The 17,420-nt window shown below is 47.1% G+C and overlaps 1 protein-coding gene across 5 annotated transcripts in view; it reads right to left on the bottom strand.

Annotated features, from left to right (window-relative positions):
* ZDHHC14 (zinc finger DHHC-type palmitoyltransferase 14) overlaps nucleotides 1-17,420 on the bottom strand; it is a 277,992-nt gene that overhangs the window by 99,673 nt on the left and 160,899 nt on the right. For 3 of the 5 annotated variants that reach the window (XM_043456947.1, XM_043456943.1, XM_043456945.1), the window contains exon 2: nucleotides 16,210-16,382. In XM_043456947.1, the coding sequence (XP_043312882.1) occupies nucleotides 16,210-16,382 (173 nt within the window). The remainder of the gene's footprint in view (nucleotides 1-16,209; nucleotides 16,383-17,420) is intronic. The other 2 variants (XM_043456944.1, XM_043456946.1) reach the window with 1 other exon arrangement.

Raw genomic sequence — 17,420 nt, 5'->3', positions numbered from 1 at the left:
CCTGCCTGGAGAATCCCCATGGACAGAGGAGCCTGGTGGGCTACAGTCCGTGGGGTGACAAGAATCAGACACGACTGAAGTGACTTAGCATGCACACATGTGTGGATCCGTACTAGGCCTCACGTATACAGAATCTCATTCAACTGTTCCAACGACCTAAGAGACAGGTTCAAGAGGACAGCACCCCACCCCCACCCCCCAGGTTGGAAGGCTAAGCAAAGGGCCCAGATCACAGCCATGAACGGAGCCACCAGGGTCCAGGCAGGCTCCTCCTGCCCGCGGCCTTTCCACCACGTGGCCTCTCTCATGGAGCGTCCCGCTGCACCCGCGTTCCCTCCTACAGGCCCGGCCTTGGCTCCAGGCCCACCTGTCTCCCCCAACCTTCCCTTCTAGTTAGCCCTACCTCTGGCTTGCTTCACCAGCAGAGTCCAAACTCTGCCTCAGCTCAGCTGGGACCCACCTGTGCCCATTTGTGGCCTGCCCGCCACGCTCTCCCAAGCCCAGGCCTCCCCTGTCTATCCTGCTCAAAGCCCCAGCTCCAGGGTTCGCCTTCCACCCCTCATCCTGACTCCTAGGCTGACGGATCCGAGCTGTCCGTTCGACGACTCTTCCCTTGCTTTTCTCTACAGTCTGAGCGTCTATTTGACTCTTCCAACACATTCCTGACATTTTTGTAAACTAAGGTAGAGGGTTTTTTTTTTTTTATTCCTTTCAAACTCTGCTTGTCCACCTGGGTTCCATCCTGCCTCTTGGTGAGAATGCCGGAACCCGGGAAACCGCCTGGACCAACCCTGCCCTGGGCCATGGCTGCGAGCACGGGTTTAGCATCCGGACGGCGGGGTAAGTCCGGGGCTCTGCCATGTACTGGTTGAGACTTTTGGAGGTGATTCATCCTTTCCAGGCCTCAGCTTCTCCGGCTGTAAAACAGGAATAATAACAGCACCTGCCTCCTCGAGGGGCTGAGAGGATGAAATGAGCATCCTTGACAGAAGATAGCGCTCGGCCTACAGCGTGTGCTGGTAGACCATGAGTCATTCTCATCTTCATCTGGTTCTGTTTGCTTGCCTGTTGAAATCTGTACCGAGTGGCTGTGACCCGCCTCACACGCCAGCCAGATCCGTGAGCTGTTACTCCTTATTTTTATATACCACCCGCACTAGCGGAGAAATGTCATTTGGGTGCCTAGACCACCCTTTTCAGTCCCCTGCTTTCTAAAAGTGTCCCCCTTTCTCCTGTTCTCTACCCACCTCCACCCCCAGGAACATCGCCTTGGGCAATTCTCATCCCCTTGTCTTTTGAGAGCCAACTCGAGTCTGCTTTCTCCCAACAATCCCCCCCACCCATTAACTTCTCTTGGTTCCAGGTTCCCTCGAGTCTGACAAATTTAACTTCTCAGTCCAGGGTGATTCTACCACCCAGGGGACAGTGGGCACTGTCAAGAGACACTTCTCTTATCACGGCTGGGGCAGGCGGGCGGGGGGTACGCATCTGGTGGGTAGAGGGGAGGTCGCTGCTGCACGGGATGGCCCCCACCACAAAGAGTCTCTGCCTCGAGTGGTCCACAGCACAATGACTGTAGGCCCTGCATTATGACCACCTGCCCTTGATGACGTTCTTTTGTTTGTTGGCTTGTTTTAAAAAGCCTTCTCAGCCCAGGAGAGATGCCTCAGGAGAAACCAAACCTGCCAACACCTTGATCTGGGACTTCTAGTCTCCAGAACTAAGAAAAAATGCATTTCTGTTTTTTGGGTTTTTTTTAAAGCCTTTCGGTTGTTTCAGTGAACTTCCCTGGTGGATCAGGCAGCAAAGCATCTGCCTACAATGTGGGAGACGCGGGTTCAACCCCTGGGTCGGGAAGATCTCCTGGAGAAGGAAATGGCAACCCCCTCCAATATTCTTGCCTGGACAATCCCACGGACGGAGGAGCCTGGTAGGCTACAGTCCATGGTGTCGCAAAGAGTCGGTCACGACTGAGCGACTTCACTTTCACTTTTCAGCGTTTTCACTCTGTATGTTAGCCTCCAGCTAGACTGCTTTTGATTCTTCGATAGTACTTAAGATAGTGCTGTGCTTAAAATAGATGAACTGATAATGATTCATTTTCTAACTAAACAGCCAGCCAGGAATATTTTTCATTAAGTGTCTGGGGTATGTCATCACAAGATAAAAAATAGTCACATAAATGTTTGAAGCATCCTGTGCCCCTGGAGAGAAAAATGCGGTCGTCTCTCTGTCGTCACCCTGCGAAAGTCTGTCTGACGACAGACAGCTTCTTCTCAACCCCGGCCACGGTCACACACAAGACCTGTTCTCGACCGCTTTCATTTCTGAGTTCTTCTCTCAGAACTTGACCTTTTTTGTTGGTATTCGTGAGATAAATATCATATACGACAGCAAAACCTTCTCATCTGCATCTAAGAGAAGATGTGTCTTCCTTTTTTGCAGAGCAGCGGAGGCGATGGGGAAGGTGTTTCCAGCTAAATCTGATGTCGCGTGGATTAAGGCACAGGTGAATGGCACGCAGGGAAATGAAACCCCTGGCAACTGTCTCCTGGTCTGCCACAGGGATGATAAGGGGGCAGAAGAGACCATCACTCGCTCCCCTGGTGGCTGCACCCATAACTGGATGAGGGCTTGCATAGAGCACAAGTGAGCAAGCCCTTAAGCCCACTCCTGCGCAAGGTGAAGAAGCTGAGGACAGCCGGAACAACCACAGACAGGCATTCTTACATTACTCTTAGTACCCTGCAAAGTGATGACCAGAGAACAGAGGGCCAGTATATCTCTACCAAACTTGGTATCGCTCCAAGTATGTTACATTTAGCTTCGTGAGGGCCACAGGAGGTTTTAGCCTATTTCTGTCCTACTGATTTCTATAGAGTGCAAGGAGTAACCCAATCCATTCACTCACTCAAGGACCCTTGGACTTCAAGTTTCCACCCTTAAAGGAAAATAAAGAGATCTTGTCGCGCACACACTCCAGATTCTGATGGCATGTAACGTGGCATTCATCCACTCGGGTTTCTGTTTTCTCTTAGAAAGTGTTAATCTACAGTGTCCAAATAAATGGTCTTCACTTCTGACCACCTACGTAAGCTAAATTTTTTTTCCTACAGGAGCCTTGGAAGATAAATTCGGATACATGAAAAATGTGAGGGATTTTCTCCTTACTTCCTACCATGGTGGCAGGAAGAGCCCTCACCGGAGGACCCCCCCTGTTCTTCCGGACAGAACCATCTCATGCCTTCTCTGCCCTCTTTCACGTGCCTTCCAGCCTCTGAGTGCTAATGCCCATCACAAACCTGGACTACAGAGCAGCCAGGAGTCTACTCCTATTCTTAGGCAACAGATCTTAGCCTCAGAACTCATCAACAAGAAACACAACAGTGATCTATCTCTCATAACTTAGATTTGAGTTTTCGAGAACACAGAAAGGAAGAGAGATATCACTCCTCCTCCTCAAACCAGCTGTAAATCCCTACATGGCAATCTTAAATTTCAAAGGAGGAGGAAGAAATTTCACTTGGAAAACAACAGTGAGTTGGGTGGGTTATACCAAAATTTCAGAGGGTGATGACTGTGACATAGTTTCATTGACCTTCCCTCCCCCACCCCTGCCAAGGTAACATGTCAACAAAGTTCAACCTTCCCAGAGTATAAAAAAAAGTGAAAGTGTTAGTCGCTCAGTCATGTCGACTCTTTGCGACCCCTAGGACTGTAGCCCGACAGGCTCCTCTGTCCATGGAATTTTCCAGGCAAGAATACTGGAGTGGGTAGCCATTCCCTTTTCCAGGGGATCTTCCCAACCCAGGGATCAAACCCGGGTATCCAGCATAGCAGGCGGATCCTTTACTATCTAAGCCACCAGGAAAGTCCGTGGGAGAGCATAAATGACCCACAGGCGTCTGGAGGGTGAAGGATAAGCACAGACACCAAAGAAGGGGCTGCCTGACAAGCGGCCCTCAGTTAAGTCGGATCCCTACGTTTAGGGCTTCCCTGGTGGCTCAGATGGTAAAGAATCCGCCTGCAATGCGAGAGACCTGGGTTCAATCCCTGAGTTGGGAAGATCCCCTGGAGAAGGGAAAGGCTACCCACTCCTGTATCCTGGCCTGGAGAATCCCCATGGACAGAGGAGCCTGGCGGGCTACAGTCCATGGGGTCATAAAGACTCGGACACAACTGAGTGACTTTCACACTAAGTTTAGACTCCAGCCACAAAACGTGCAGATGTTACTAAGCAACATGTGGGATGATTCCCTGGGTTGTTAAAAGAAGAAATAAAAAAGCTCCTCCCAAGAAAACTTCAAGGCAGACCTCTTGCTTTTCTGACCACAGCCCTTGTTCCCTAAATCATCTCCGCTGCTCAGCGTGGCGGGTAATCCTTCCGGGACCCGCACCTGTTGGGCCTCTCGGTCTCCTCCCAGCTAAGCCCCTGCCCCGCCTCCTGGCCCATCCATTTCCTCTCTTCTCCCGGGGCCTTTGTTTCCTTTTATTCCTCACTGCCTTTCATGCTGCTCTATACTTGAAATAAGAAAATGCCTCCCACTCCCCAGCACAAAGAGCCTACCCACTCTTCTGATTAACCTCCTCTTCTGGGGGGGATCTCTCTCCTGAAAGGCTGTTCTTAACTCCCTCCTCCTCCCGCCCAGCACACGCACTGGTGCAGCCAGACCCCCGCTCCACAGCCCATTCTGCCCAAAAGGCCCTGCCTGGAGAAGTGCCCTAGCTTTTCTGCTGCTGCTGCTAAGTCACTTCAGTCGTGTCCGACTCTGTGTGACCCCATAGACGGCAGTCCACCAGGCGCCTCTGTCCCTGGGATTCTCCAGGCAAGAATACTGGAGTGGGTTGCCATTTCTTAATGCATGCATGCATGCTAAGTCGCTTCAGTCGTGTCCGACTCTGTGCAACCCCATGGACAGCAGCCCACCAGGCTCCTCTGTCCACAGGATTCTCTAGGCAAGAATACTGGAGTGGGTTGCCATTTCCTCCTCCAGCCTTAGCTTTGACTTCCCTCTAAAACCTAGGGACTGGCTGACTCATTCCTTCACTCTCAAGAGCTACTGTTTCATCATCTTGCTTTATCCTCCCCCAAGCATACCAGTTAAAGTAATAACGATAGTAATATTCCACTGAGTCACATAAATATCTCACTTCGCAGCAACTATAGTTTACTTGCTGGATTTACATGGGTGTGCGTGTAGCTTTGCATTCTAAAATTATTAACAGAATACGTCAACTCCTTCTGTTTAAGTCATTGAATAAGCTTCATAACCTTCTAAAGCATCTAGGTCCCCAGATTTTCATGGTCAAGCAAAGGAGGAAAAAGGGTTTATTTTAAGAACCATGGATGGCTGATTCATGTCAATGTATGACAAAGCCCACTTTAAAAAAAAAATACATGATACCCTTTTCAAGAAAAAAAATAAGAACCATGGAATAGCAACACTAGAATGGAAATCTGCACTTAGTGTATCTATTTTATACGGATCAAAATCAAGGCCCAGAGAAGTTAAAACACTTCTCAGGGTTTTACATCAAGTGGAACAGCCAGGTTAGGGGCTCATAGTGGTTTATTGATGATAAAAACATAGAGGAACTTTGAACTCTGCAAAGCACTATCTAAAGAGAAAATATTTATTGATATGTGTGTTAGTTGCTCAGTCGTGTCCAACTTTTTGTGACCCTACAGACTGTAGCCCGCCAGGCTCCTCTGCCCATGGGCTTCTCCAGGCAAGAATACTGGAGTGGGTTGCCATTCCCTCCTCCAGGGGATCTTCCTGACCCAAGGATCGAACCCAGGTCTCCTGCATTGCAGGCAGATTCTTGACCACCTGAGCCACTGATATAGTTGTTACTAACAAGTAGTATATTTTTTTTAACTTTTAAAAAAATTTTAATTGGAGGCTAATTACAATATTGTGGTGGGTTTTGCCACACATTCACACGAATCAGCCATGGGTGTACTAGTTGTTATTAACAAGTAATATTAAAGAATGTGAAGCCACCTACTCAGATTCGCTACAGAGCGGGGTGATCACACGGAATGCTCGAGGTAAATGAAGTTGTAGTGAGCCAAGCTCCTGAAAATACGATGGCTTGGAGCGCTTTTCAGGAGAGGAAGCAAACGCTGACTGCTGGAGAGATGGTCATGGGATTGGGCACCAGTTGCAGGGTGGGCGGTGGATGGCTTTAGGGGGCGGTGCTATTGCGCTTTCCTGTGAATCACCTGCATCTGCCTTAAACCACAGATTCTGCTTCAGTAGGTGAGCTCGGGGCTGGGGTCCTAGAGGTCTATGCCGCTCCTAGGTGATGTTGATGTTGCTCTTCCATGGACCCACTTTGAGCAGCAAGGATTTAGGGATGCAGTTTCGGAAGCAAAAACGTCAAAGAAGAGATGGCGCCAGGACCCCAGGGCTGGAGTCCCGGGTCTGTTGCACAATCGCTCTGTGTGAGCATGGGGGGAGTTGTACCTGTCTCTCTCTGGGCTTTGGTTTACTCATCTCGGTAAACCAGGGGAGTTGTTCTGGATGGTTTCCACGATTGCTGAGGTCCCTTTCAGACGGGGTGTCCTATGACTCAGCATTGCAGCATGCCAGCCTACCTGTAGTCAGGGAGGTGGGTTCAGAAGCTTTTGTATTAGAGCCTGAGATCCATGAGTCAGCAGTTTCCTTAGGGCCCCAGGCGGGGGGCGGGGGGTGTCTCTAATTCCCATTACGCTCCAGACCCCCGCTCTTTCCTTTGGCCATAGTCTTGAAGCACGTGGTCCCAATTTTCCCATCCCTTTTATGCCACTTGATCCTTCACTTCCCCCCCCCCCACCCCGCCCCATCTTGCAGCATCTGGCTTCTTCTGCTCCCTTGAAGCTGACCTTTTCCTCACCCTGGTTCTTTCATCATCCTTTCCCCTTTTGTGGCCTTCTATATGAGAAATGATTCCAATTACAGTACTTTTTTTTTTTTTTTTTTTAAGTAAAGCATGTCAATATTGCTCTACGCCATCACTTTGCTGATTTTAAAAGATTCCTTTTTTTTAATGTGGACCATTTTTAAAGTCTTTACTGAATTTGTTACAATACTGTTTCTGTTTGACATTGGCCATGAGGCATGTGGGATCATAGCTCCCTGACCAGGGATCGAACCTGCACCCCCTGCATTGGAAGGCAAAGTCTTAACCACTGGACCACCAGGGAAGTCCCCATTTTGCTGATTTAACACAAACTCTTTAAAGGCTGTGACACAGTGAGAGATAGGGAGAGAGAGAGAGATTTGCCCTTCTTTGAAATGGAGTGATAGTACTGCTTTTAGGGCGTTCACCAATTCTACAGAAGAGCTTCCAATCTGTACCTACGTGAAAGCGAAAGTAAAGTGAAAGTGTTAGTTGCTCAGTCATGTCTGACTCTTTGTGACCCCATGAACTATTCAGTCCGTGGAATTCTCCAGGCCAGACTACTGGAGTGGGTAGCCGTTCCCTTCTCCAGGGGATCGTCCCAACCCAGGGATCGAACCCAGGTCTCCCACATTGCAGGTGGATTCTTTACCAGCTGAGCCACCAGGGAAGCCCAACGTATGTACATATATATAAGCCAAATCCTCACTGTATTAAGAGACACCCAGGATAGGGAATACAGAGGGAGGCCACTAAAATACCTATGTAGATTTAGGAATTTAGGCTCGCTGCAGTGGGGGCATGAGAGTGAGATCTCAACAAATTAAACAGCACCCCCTCAACCTTGCCTCAATTTCTTTTCCTATAAGAAGAAGAAAAAAAAATCACTTGCCACACACAATGATATCAGGAGGACAGCAAAGACAATTCTGCACAGGGTCTCCACCAGAAGAGAGGATGATAATTCTTCACAACAACCATCACACAGTAAAATGTCCTCGTTCACAAACAAGGAAATAGGTTTGCATCAGAAACCGGCCTCAGTTCCAGCATAGTACATTCCCCGAGGTTTGGACTTCTACAGGAAGAAGAAATAACCTAGGTTTCACTGAACATCCTGGATGAAACACACCCATCCTTCCAAAACCTTGGGACAAACAAAATCTCCAGCTCCTTCCTTCCCTCAGAGCCAGAGCCTTCAGAACCTTGTGGTATTTCCTCAAATACCAAGATTCTGAATTGTGACATCTGGTTCCCAGCTCTCCCAGGCTAGGACTTGCTTTTAAAGAGATAATCAGGAATTCTTTTTTTTTTTAATTAGGAATTCTGACATCGTAAGCACCCACCCTGAGTTTCTCGCTGCCTTCCCTTCCCTGGCATTGAGTACATACTTGATGATTCTGGCATTTTCCCCCAAACAAGGAATATGCTTCTTTTATTACTAGGATGTCATTTTCTTCAAAAGCCTTCATCTCTTCCTCTTTTGAAAGGTATTTCAGATGTAGTAGGGCACCCTGCCCCCACTTCCCATAAGTCCTCCACTAGCATCAGGGAACATCTAGACTTCAGCGAGGCAGCCACAACAAGCTGTCCAATTGTCTGGTGTTTCCCTGTAGTCCTTCTTCTCCTCCTGCTTGGGCTAAGGATGTGAGAACCAGGCCCACTATCCACAGTGGGCTGGAATATGGCTCTTTATTTCTGAGCTGCGGCAATGATGGGGAGACCCAGCCAAAGAGACAGGGAAGTTGGAGGACCAGATGATGCTGACAATCTAGGGGGAGAGAGAATGTAACTTACAGCGAAGGGATGTGCTACCCGCTCCAGGGGTCCCAGAACTCTCCCCTCGGGCCAGATGGTGGACAGTAGCAAGCAGGGGTGAAGGGCATAGGGTGTCGTGGCAGATGACCCTGCATTTGACTCCCAGGTCTGGTGGCTCACAGTAAAGAATCTGCCTGCAATGCAAGAGACCTGGGTTCAATCCCTGGGTCGGGAAGATCCCCTAAAGAAGGGAATGGCAACCTACTCCAGTATTCTTGCCTGGGAAATCCCATGGACAGAGGAGCCTGATGGGCTACAGTCCTTGGGTTTGCAGAGAGTTGGACCTGACTGAGCGACTAACACTTAACGTATGGTCAAACGATCTCTAGCAAATCACCTTCTTTTCTGAGTACTGGCTTTCTCCGATATAAAATAGGAACATGAATAGCATCTAAACATTATGGAGTTGTGAGTCTTAAATGAGATCATACATGGAAAGAGCTTAGCATAATGCCTGGCACAAGAGAAGCACTTAATGAAAACAGCTATTAATACAATCCTACCTGTCATCACAGACCAATAAACCAATTACTTCACAGGACAGGGCAGAGACTATTTTATTTCAGTGGACACAGGCAAATGCTGGAGTTGGTACATACAAGAGAGAATCTGACAGCTATTGAAGTAGATCATAACCCTGGCACAGCCAGGGCAGAAAGCAGGTGGCAGGGGCCAGTTCAATTCTGGACGGAGTTCTTGGTCTAGCAGAATGCTCCTGAGGACCTGAAATGACCCCACTGCAAATAAAAGTTGCACAAAGGATAAACTGTGGTAATTTTGGAGGTGAGACCATGCCGTGTGTATGCAGTCTCACCCGACTGTTTGCTACCCTATGGACCATAGCCCGCCAGGCTCTTCTGTCCATGGGATTTCCCAGGTATGGATACTGGAGTGGGTCACCATTTCCTCCTCCAGGGGATCTTTCTGACCCAGGGATCAAACACATGTCTCCTGCATCAGCAGGCAGATTCTTTACCACTGAGCCACAGGGAAGCCTTAGATGTGAGGAGGGAGATGCAAGTAACCTAGAGGGGTGGGATAGGGTGGGAGGTGGGAAAGAAGTTCAAGAGGGAGGGGACATATATATACACCTGTGGCTGATTCATGTTGGTATACGGCAGAAACCAACTCAACACGGTAAAACATTTATCCTCCAATTAAAAATAAACAAAGTTAAGGAACTGGAGAAACGATCAGAAAATGTCACCTTCTGAAAAGAAAACTGGCAAAACCAGTCAAATCAACCCCTTTTGATGCCTTTTGTTCTTGCATATTCAAGGGTGGCTGTCTAGTATGGAGCACATAAACTGACTGCAAGGTCGATGGGAGAGGTCATCACAGACTAATCACAGCTAATAGACTAATGAATTATAAAGCAAAAAAATAAATGAAACTATCAATTTAAAAAGCAATTTTATGGTGAATATTACCAGTAGAAATAACTAAACACAAAAATAAGCCTATCATGGCTTAAAAATCTCACATGGTAAAAAATTAAATCACAGGGAAAATTAGTCATATTAGCATAATAGTTGTATAATAAAATTCACAATGGCAAATTTCATAATATAAAAACCAATCAATAAAAAAATCTTAGGTATAAATTTTATGCAGAAATCACTCCAGTAAAAATAATTTTGGTAGAATAAAAATGGAAATGGGAAAAATGGGAAATAGTGTAGCTTTACAATAGGGAATATTGATTAAGGTCTTAAACTGGCTTAAGAATGTCCTCCTAAGAAAGTATTTTCTTCAGTGAAAATCCACCAGTGTTATTAAAATTCCAGTTATTGAGTTGGCCCCAAAGTTTGTTCAGGTTTTTCTGTAAGAGGCAATGGAAACCCAAATGAACTTTTTGAAGAACTAAATAAAATGTTTCTACTCTTAAACACAAGGCTTCCCTGGTGGCTCAGATAAAGATTCTACCTGCAAAGCAGGAGACCTGGGTTCAATCCCAGGGTGGGGAAGATTCCCTGGAGAAGGGAAGGGCTACCCACGCCAGTATTTCCTGCCTGGGGAATCCCATGGACAGAGGAGCCTGGCGGGCTCCATGGAGTCGCAAAGAATTAAGATGTATTTGGGAAGAAAAAACTAGCGAGTGAAATAGGTGGTGAACATATCCTGTTTCCATAGAACACTTCTCAGGAACTGCACTCCCTGGGATGGTGTAGACCCAGGCTGCTGACAAGGCCAGCGCCTCCACAGGGGCAAGATGTGGCCTGCCTGCTTCCTAGACAGCTCCTCTAGATGATTCCTGGCCCAAGGGTACTTTAGGAGGAAATGAAAGACAGACTCCTGTCTTGGAAAAGGTGACTGGTTCTGTGTACTACAAGGAAAACCCTTGGATGATGAGAATTTGATCAAGAGTGTGGAAGAGAGAGAGAGAGAGAAGAGGAAAGAAGGGGGGAGGAGGAGGGAAGAGGAGAGACGGGAGGAGAGAGGGGAGGAGGAGGAGAGAGGGGAGGAGGGAGGGGAGGAGGTGGAGGGAGGGGGAGAGAGAAGTGGAGGGAGAGGAGGAGGGGGAGGATTGAAAGGGAAGGAGGGAGGGGAGGAGGGAGGAGAAGGAAAGAGAGGAGGGGGAGGAGGAGGGAAGAAAGGGGAGGAGGGAGGGGAGGAGGGAGGAGGAGGAGGATACAAATGGGAGGAGGGGGGAGGGGGAGGAGGGGGGAGGGAGGAGAGGAGGGAGAGGAAGGGGAGGAGGAGGATAGATAGGGGAGGGTGAGGAGGAGGGAGGAAGAGGGAGGGGGAGGAGAAAAATAGGAGGAGGAGGAGGAGAGAGGGAAGGAGGGGAGGGAAAGGGACTCAGGGAGTCAGAGCAGACATGAGGGAGGCACACAGATGCGTGCTGTCCAGCAGACATTTGAGCCGCCCGGTCAAAGGTTCAGAGTGGAGGTAATAAACCTTAAGATTCTACTGCAGCCCAGGTGAATTTTTTTAAAGGCCAGCCAGCTTCCTTTGATCTCATTCCACCCTCATCAAGCCTCCACAAGATCACTTACTGGTGTCAGGGTTACTGTGGCACACGGCGAGAGTTACCTCAATAACTAGCCTTGTTTTTGGAGCTCAACAGGAGGACCGCACGTGTGAGTTCACGACTGCCTGCCCTGATCCTGAGGATGCTAGAGCGGATGGGGCGAGATGCATGTGGAACGGAAGACGGGGGGAGAGCAGCCCCTTTCCCCTATTTTTATCCCTGGAAAGGTAATTGAAAGGGAAGGCTGTGGTATCATCATTTTTTTCTAGCCCCCAAATCAGTTGCTTAGTATATGGTCATTCCTGAGTGGAATGAAAGAACAGTTTCCCAAACTGTAAGGCTGCCAAGAAGGACTTCAGTGACCCCACCGCCTGGACCCCACCCCCATGCTTCACTGTCTTTTCAGCGACAGAATGAGTTATTGCGAAAGCTCTTTCAGAAGAAGCGTAAGGCGTTTCCACAGACTTGGAACTGACAGACACACAGCCTCTGCCTCACCACCCACTCCCCTCCAGAAATCTGAGGATGGGAATGTTGTTCAGATTCTTGGCAAATCTTCAATCAGTTCCTCAGACGGCTGGTTTCAAGGGACTATTCTGGGCTTCTACACTCAGAGGAATACAATGGATAATTGGAATCAATAGCTCTAATAATAAAAAGTTTCCAAATCTCGTGTTTTGCTTCTTTAAAGAGCACGAAATAAATGTGCTAAGATCTCATTGAAACATCATCTTATTTTCCACAGCCAGGTGATATACGGGAGGAATCCTTATAAGGCAGTAGACTAGCTCTGCTGTTTATTTCCATCACAAAGCAGGTCATTTTTTATGAGAATCTATGTTTGTGGAAGGTGACGAGAGATCCAAGTGGGGAAAGAGGAGAATTTTTCTTAAAAGATTCTAGCATTTAATGAGCCAATCCTCACAGGCTATGGGTTCTTATTCCCATGTTAAGTGGCTTCCCAGGTGGCGCTAGTGGGAAAGAACCTGCCTGCCAATTCAGGGGACATAAGAGACACAGGTTTGATCCCTGTGTCAGAAGGATTCCCTGGCGAAGGGAATGGCAACCCACTCCAGTATTCTTGTCTCGAGAATTCCATGGACAGAGGAGCCTGGCGGGCTACAGTTCATGGGATCGCAAAGAGTTGGACACGACAGAGCAATTAACATTTAACATTTCCATGTTAAAGTTAAGAATATGGTAGCATGAGGTTTAAAAAGTGTACGACTGGCCTAAAGTCACACAACCAGAGGATGGGAGAGCCTTCTTCCTTCTCCTCCATCCTCCTCCTCTCTCCCTTCCTCTCTCCTTCCTTTTTATTTTAGACAGCCTTATTGCAGTATAAGCTGCCTTACATAACTGTTGTCCATCACAAGTGTACAATACAATAATCATTAGTCAATTTATTAGATTATGCAACCATCACCACAATCCAGTTTTGGACCATTTTCATGACACAGAGGCGACTTAGCACACATGCTAAGCATACTTGCTATGTGGTTTTTTGTGTTTTTTTTTTTCAGGTTTTTTATTTCTGGAGGGTTTTTTTTTTTTTTTTTTTTGGTAACTGTGGCTTTCTAAGAATTTATCCATTCATCTAAATTGTCGAAATTTGTAGCATAAAATCTAAATCCTCTTAATTTTTGTAGGTTTGATGGTGACACCTCTGCTTTTTATTCCTAATTTTGGTAATTCGTAACTTCTCTCTTTCTCTTTGTCTTCTTTTTGGAGTGAGGAGTCGGGGGAGTATAGCTGAAGTTTTGTCAATTTTGTTGATCTTCTCAAAGGACTAATTTTGGGGCTCACTGATTTTCTCTGTTGTTTTGCGTGTTCTGTTTCACTGATTTCCACTCTCATCTTTACCATTTCCTTCCTACTAATTGCTTTGAGTTTAGTTTGCTCTGCTTTCTCTAGTTCTTAAGGTGAAAGCTTCAGTTTCTAGGTTTTTTCCATGCATGCGTGCTAAGTCACCTCAGTTGTGTCCAACTCTTTGTGACCCCATTGACTGTAACCCACTAAGCTCCTCTGTCCATGGGATTCTCCAGGCAAGGATACCGGAGTGGGTTGTCATTTCCTCCTCCGTGGGATCGTTCCAACCTGGGGATTGAACCCAAGTCTCTTACATCTCCTGCGCTGGTAGGAGGGTTCTTTACCACTAGCACCACCTGGAAATTCACATGCTCCACTCCGAATCAAGTCAGCCCCTCAGACAAGGACGCCACAGGGCGCGTGGTGTCCACATAGAGCTTCCTTCAGAACGCAGGCTGGGGATGACAGTGGTCCCAGAGAGACTGCCACAGACTCCCACTGTTCTGCCCCAAAGTTCATCAGTTTTTCATGAATAACTGCTCCTTAATACAGCTGGATTCCAGAAACACACAGACTGTTTCTGACTACCATGTCTCATCTCATCTCATCTAACTGCCTTTGGGGGAAGACATATCAGGCTACTAGTTTCTGCCACTCCAAAGCCCTGTCTCTAAAGCTCCTTTTCTCTCCTTCACAGGAAACAAAATCTGGTTTCACCTCTTACACAATCTGTATCTCTGGGGGGAAGGGGCATGGGGGCAGAGCTGGGTTTTAAAAATGGCTGATGTTGAAAAGTATGTTGAAAAATACTGCTCTGAGGTTATCAACTTTAAGAAAATGAAACAACAAGAAAACTGCATTTTAATGAGTCATTTAACTTCTTCACTATTAATAATGGAAACTCAATGCCTCTTAGGATCTGCATTTATAATAGAGAATTTCAATGTCACTCTTTATTATCAGCTTTGTAAGAAAGGCCAAAAAAAAAAAAAAATTCCTGATTTTGCTGATTCTTCAGATGCTCCCAGCACTAATGGGGAGGTGGGAGAGAAAACAGGATCACAGCAGGAAAATGCTTAACGGCCAGTGTGGGAGCTGGGCTCTTTGCCTACTGCACCAGTAGGAGATTTAAGCTCATGCAGAAGTGATGCGGGCCTAGACTACGCACTGTCTACAGGCTCCAACCTATTCTGAAGGAAACTGGGCCCTGGCCTCTCTCTCTTCCTTATGACATGAACTAAAGAACTAGGACTGAGATCCAAGGGACCTGGGTTGAAGGGTCTGGCTCTGCTATCTTCTTCCATCTAACCCCTTGGGGTTTTGTTTTCTTATTTGTAAAATAGGTGTAATAATAAAGTCTTCCTCACAAAATTGCTGGGATGTGATCAAATTCAATGATCATCATGAGTGGCTTTTACAAATTATTGATGAGCTATATAAATGCAGCCTCTTAAAAAAAAAAAAATAAATGCAGCCTCTTGATGAGGGTGAAAAAGGAGAGTGAAAATGCTGGCCTGAAATTCAACATTAAAAAAACGAAGATCATGGCATCCACTCCCATCACTTCATGGCAAATATTAATAGAAGTGGAAAAAGTGGAAGCAGTGACAGATTATATCTTCTTGGGCTCCAAAGGGTTTACGCTATAGATTATTGCCCTGTGTTTAAATCTCAACGTGTGGTGGCTAAGAAAGAGATTGTCTCCCCACTTCCCTACCTCAGGACACAAAAAGGCTGCAGCCCAGCGGACAACTCACACACACTCCCATTATTGACCCCTTTATTGCTCCCCTCCCAGGGAAGAAGGATGAAGGCAGATGCTCAGAGAAGGACATGACTGCGCTTCAGCATTTGGGGAAGCGAACCAGAGCAGACACTGTTTTTCAAGACCCACACTTGTACCTCATTATATGGTGGAAAGTGAGGGTCTTTCAGCCGAGTGGGCTGGGAAGGGAAGCCCACTGGGAGAGAACTATTTCTGTCAAATGATTTTTCACACCTAAACTTCACATTCACACCGAGTCACCACAGTCCCCCTGCCAGCTTGTCAAATGACAACCACAGCAAAGCTACACATTCACAAAGGCAAACTTTTAAGAGCAAGCGGGAGCTCTCTTTTTAATTAAAAAAGAGATTTTAAGGGTTTTTGTATGAGGGATAGGGATTGGGTTTTTTTTTTTTAATATCTTTAAAATGGACTGCTGTAAGTTTTTAATCCCAGGCTTTCCAACATCTAAGGAAAAATAAAGCCATTCATCTCAATATATATCAGAAATATATTATCTTTGTCAAACCTTAATAAAGAAATGCTGGAGCCTAGGCTAGATAAATAGGACAGAGTCTAAGGTGTAACCTTTCCCAATTGATATTTTAGAAAGCAGAGGAAAGAGCAGCCACCAAGAACCACAGCTTTCCCAACAGCGCCTTCTGCAGGCGCCTTCTCAGAGCGGACTCAGACGCTTGGATTTCAGAGAGCTTGGCTGGCTGGCGGTGGCCTGCCTGCTGGTACCACCAGCCCACCTCCAGCGCACCAGTCCCTCGACCTTACCTCCAACCACTTTCCATCCCACCTCCTACTCAGGTCATCCTCGGGCCAAGTGAATGAAGAAACATTGGGACTCCTCCCCAGGGACTCAGCCCCTCCTCCATGGGCTCCTCTCCCATCCTCCCGCACTGGGCCTGAGCACAGGTGGACAGTGACCACAGACAGGCTAAGGGCGGACCTTCAGGGTTACCTATTTGCCTTTCCAGGTCGGCGGCTTCATCAGGCGTGGCTCGCGGAAGGACGCCGGGGTCACTGAAGCTGGTGCGTAGCAGGGTCCCCATCACAAAGAAGAACAAAATGCCACCGACCACCGGGATGGCGGGGGTGATTTTCACTGCTAGGTACGGGCAGCTGCCAGCAGGTGGGGGAAGGCAGGAGGGGAGGGGAGAAAGAAAGGAAATACAATGTCAGTATTCAACAGTAAGCAGTCTGTGTTTTCCAAGAACCTACAGGCTTTTTTTTTTTTTTTTGGAGAAGCAAAATTGATTTCCATTAAAAATTCATCTGTGTTAAACATCTACATTTGGGGAGGTCTGCAGTTCTCTCTCGTGGACAGTTTAACCCTCCCTTCTCAGCTAAGACAACCCTCAGCTACTGGGAAAGACACTGGCAGAAAAATGAAAATAATCCTGCTTGTATAATCGATGCAAGATGCACAGAGCTTGCACCCTTTGTGTTGGAAACACGGCACTGAATTACGTGATTCTCCACCCAGTCTTGGAGTCGTATTAACATAGGAGACACTGGCTTAGAACAATTTTCATCAGACCCGGCCTTTCCTCCCTGGGTCAGGCAGCTCAGGGCACAGAATGCAAAGAACTGCAAGCCACCCTCAAAAGGCAAGGAAGTATTTTTTCAACATTTTGGACCTAATCTATCCAAAAGAGGTTAATGAGATACGGAAATATACTGGTGGACCAGTTTCCCAAAAGGACTAAAAGGATGTAGGCAGATAGAAAGCTATGACCAACCTAGACAGCTTATTAAAAGCAGAGACATTCCTTTGCCAACAAAGGTCCATTTAGTCAAAGCTATGGTTTTTCCAGTAGTCATGTATGGATGTGAGAGTTGGACTATAAAGAAAGCTGGGCACCGAAGAATTGACGCTTTTGAACTGTGGTGTTGGAGAAGACTCTTGAGAGCCCCTTGGACTGCAAGGAGATCCAACAAGTCCATCCTAAAGGAAATCGGTCCTGAATATTCATTGGGAGGACTGATGCTGAAGCTGAAACTCCAATGAGAAGAACTGACTCATTGGAAAAGACTCTGATGCTGGGAAAAATTGAAGTTGGGAGGAAAAGGGGACAACAGAGGATGAGATGGTTGGATGGCATCACCAACTCGATGGACATGAGTTTGAGTAAACTCCGGGAGATGGTGAAGGACAGG

Source organism: Cervus canadensis, chromosome 33, assembly GCF_019320065.1.
Source record: "Cervus canadensis isolate Bull #8, Minnesota chromosome 33, ASM1932006v1, whole genome shotgun sequence".
Taxonomy (NCBI): Eukaryota; Metazoa; Chordata; class Mammalia; order Artiodactyla; family Cervidae; genus Cervus; species Cervus canadensis.
This window is presented reverse-complemented; position numbering and strand designations above follow the sequence as displayed.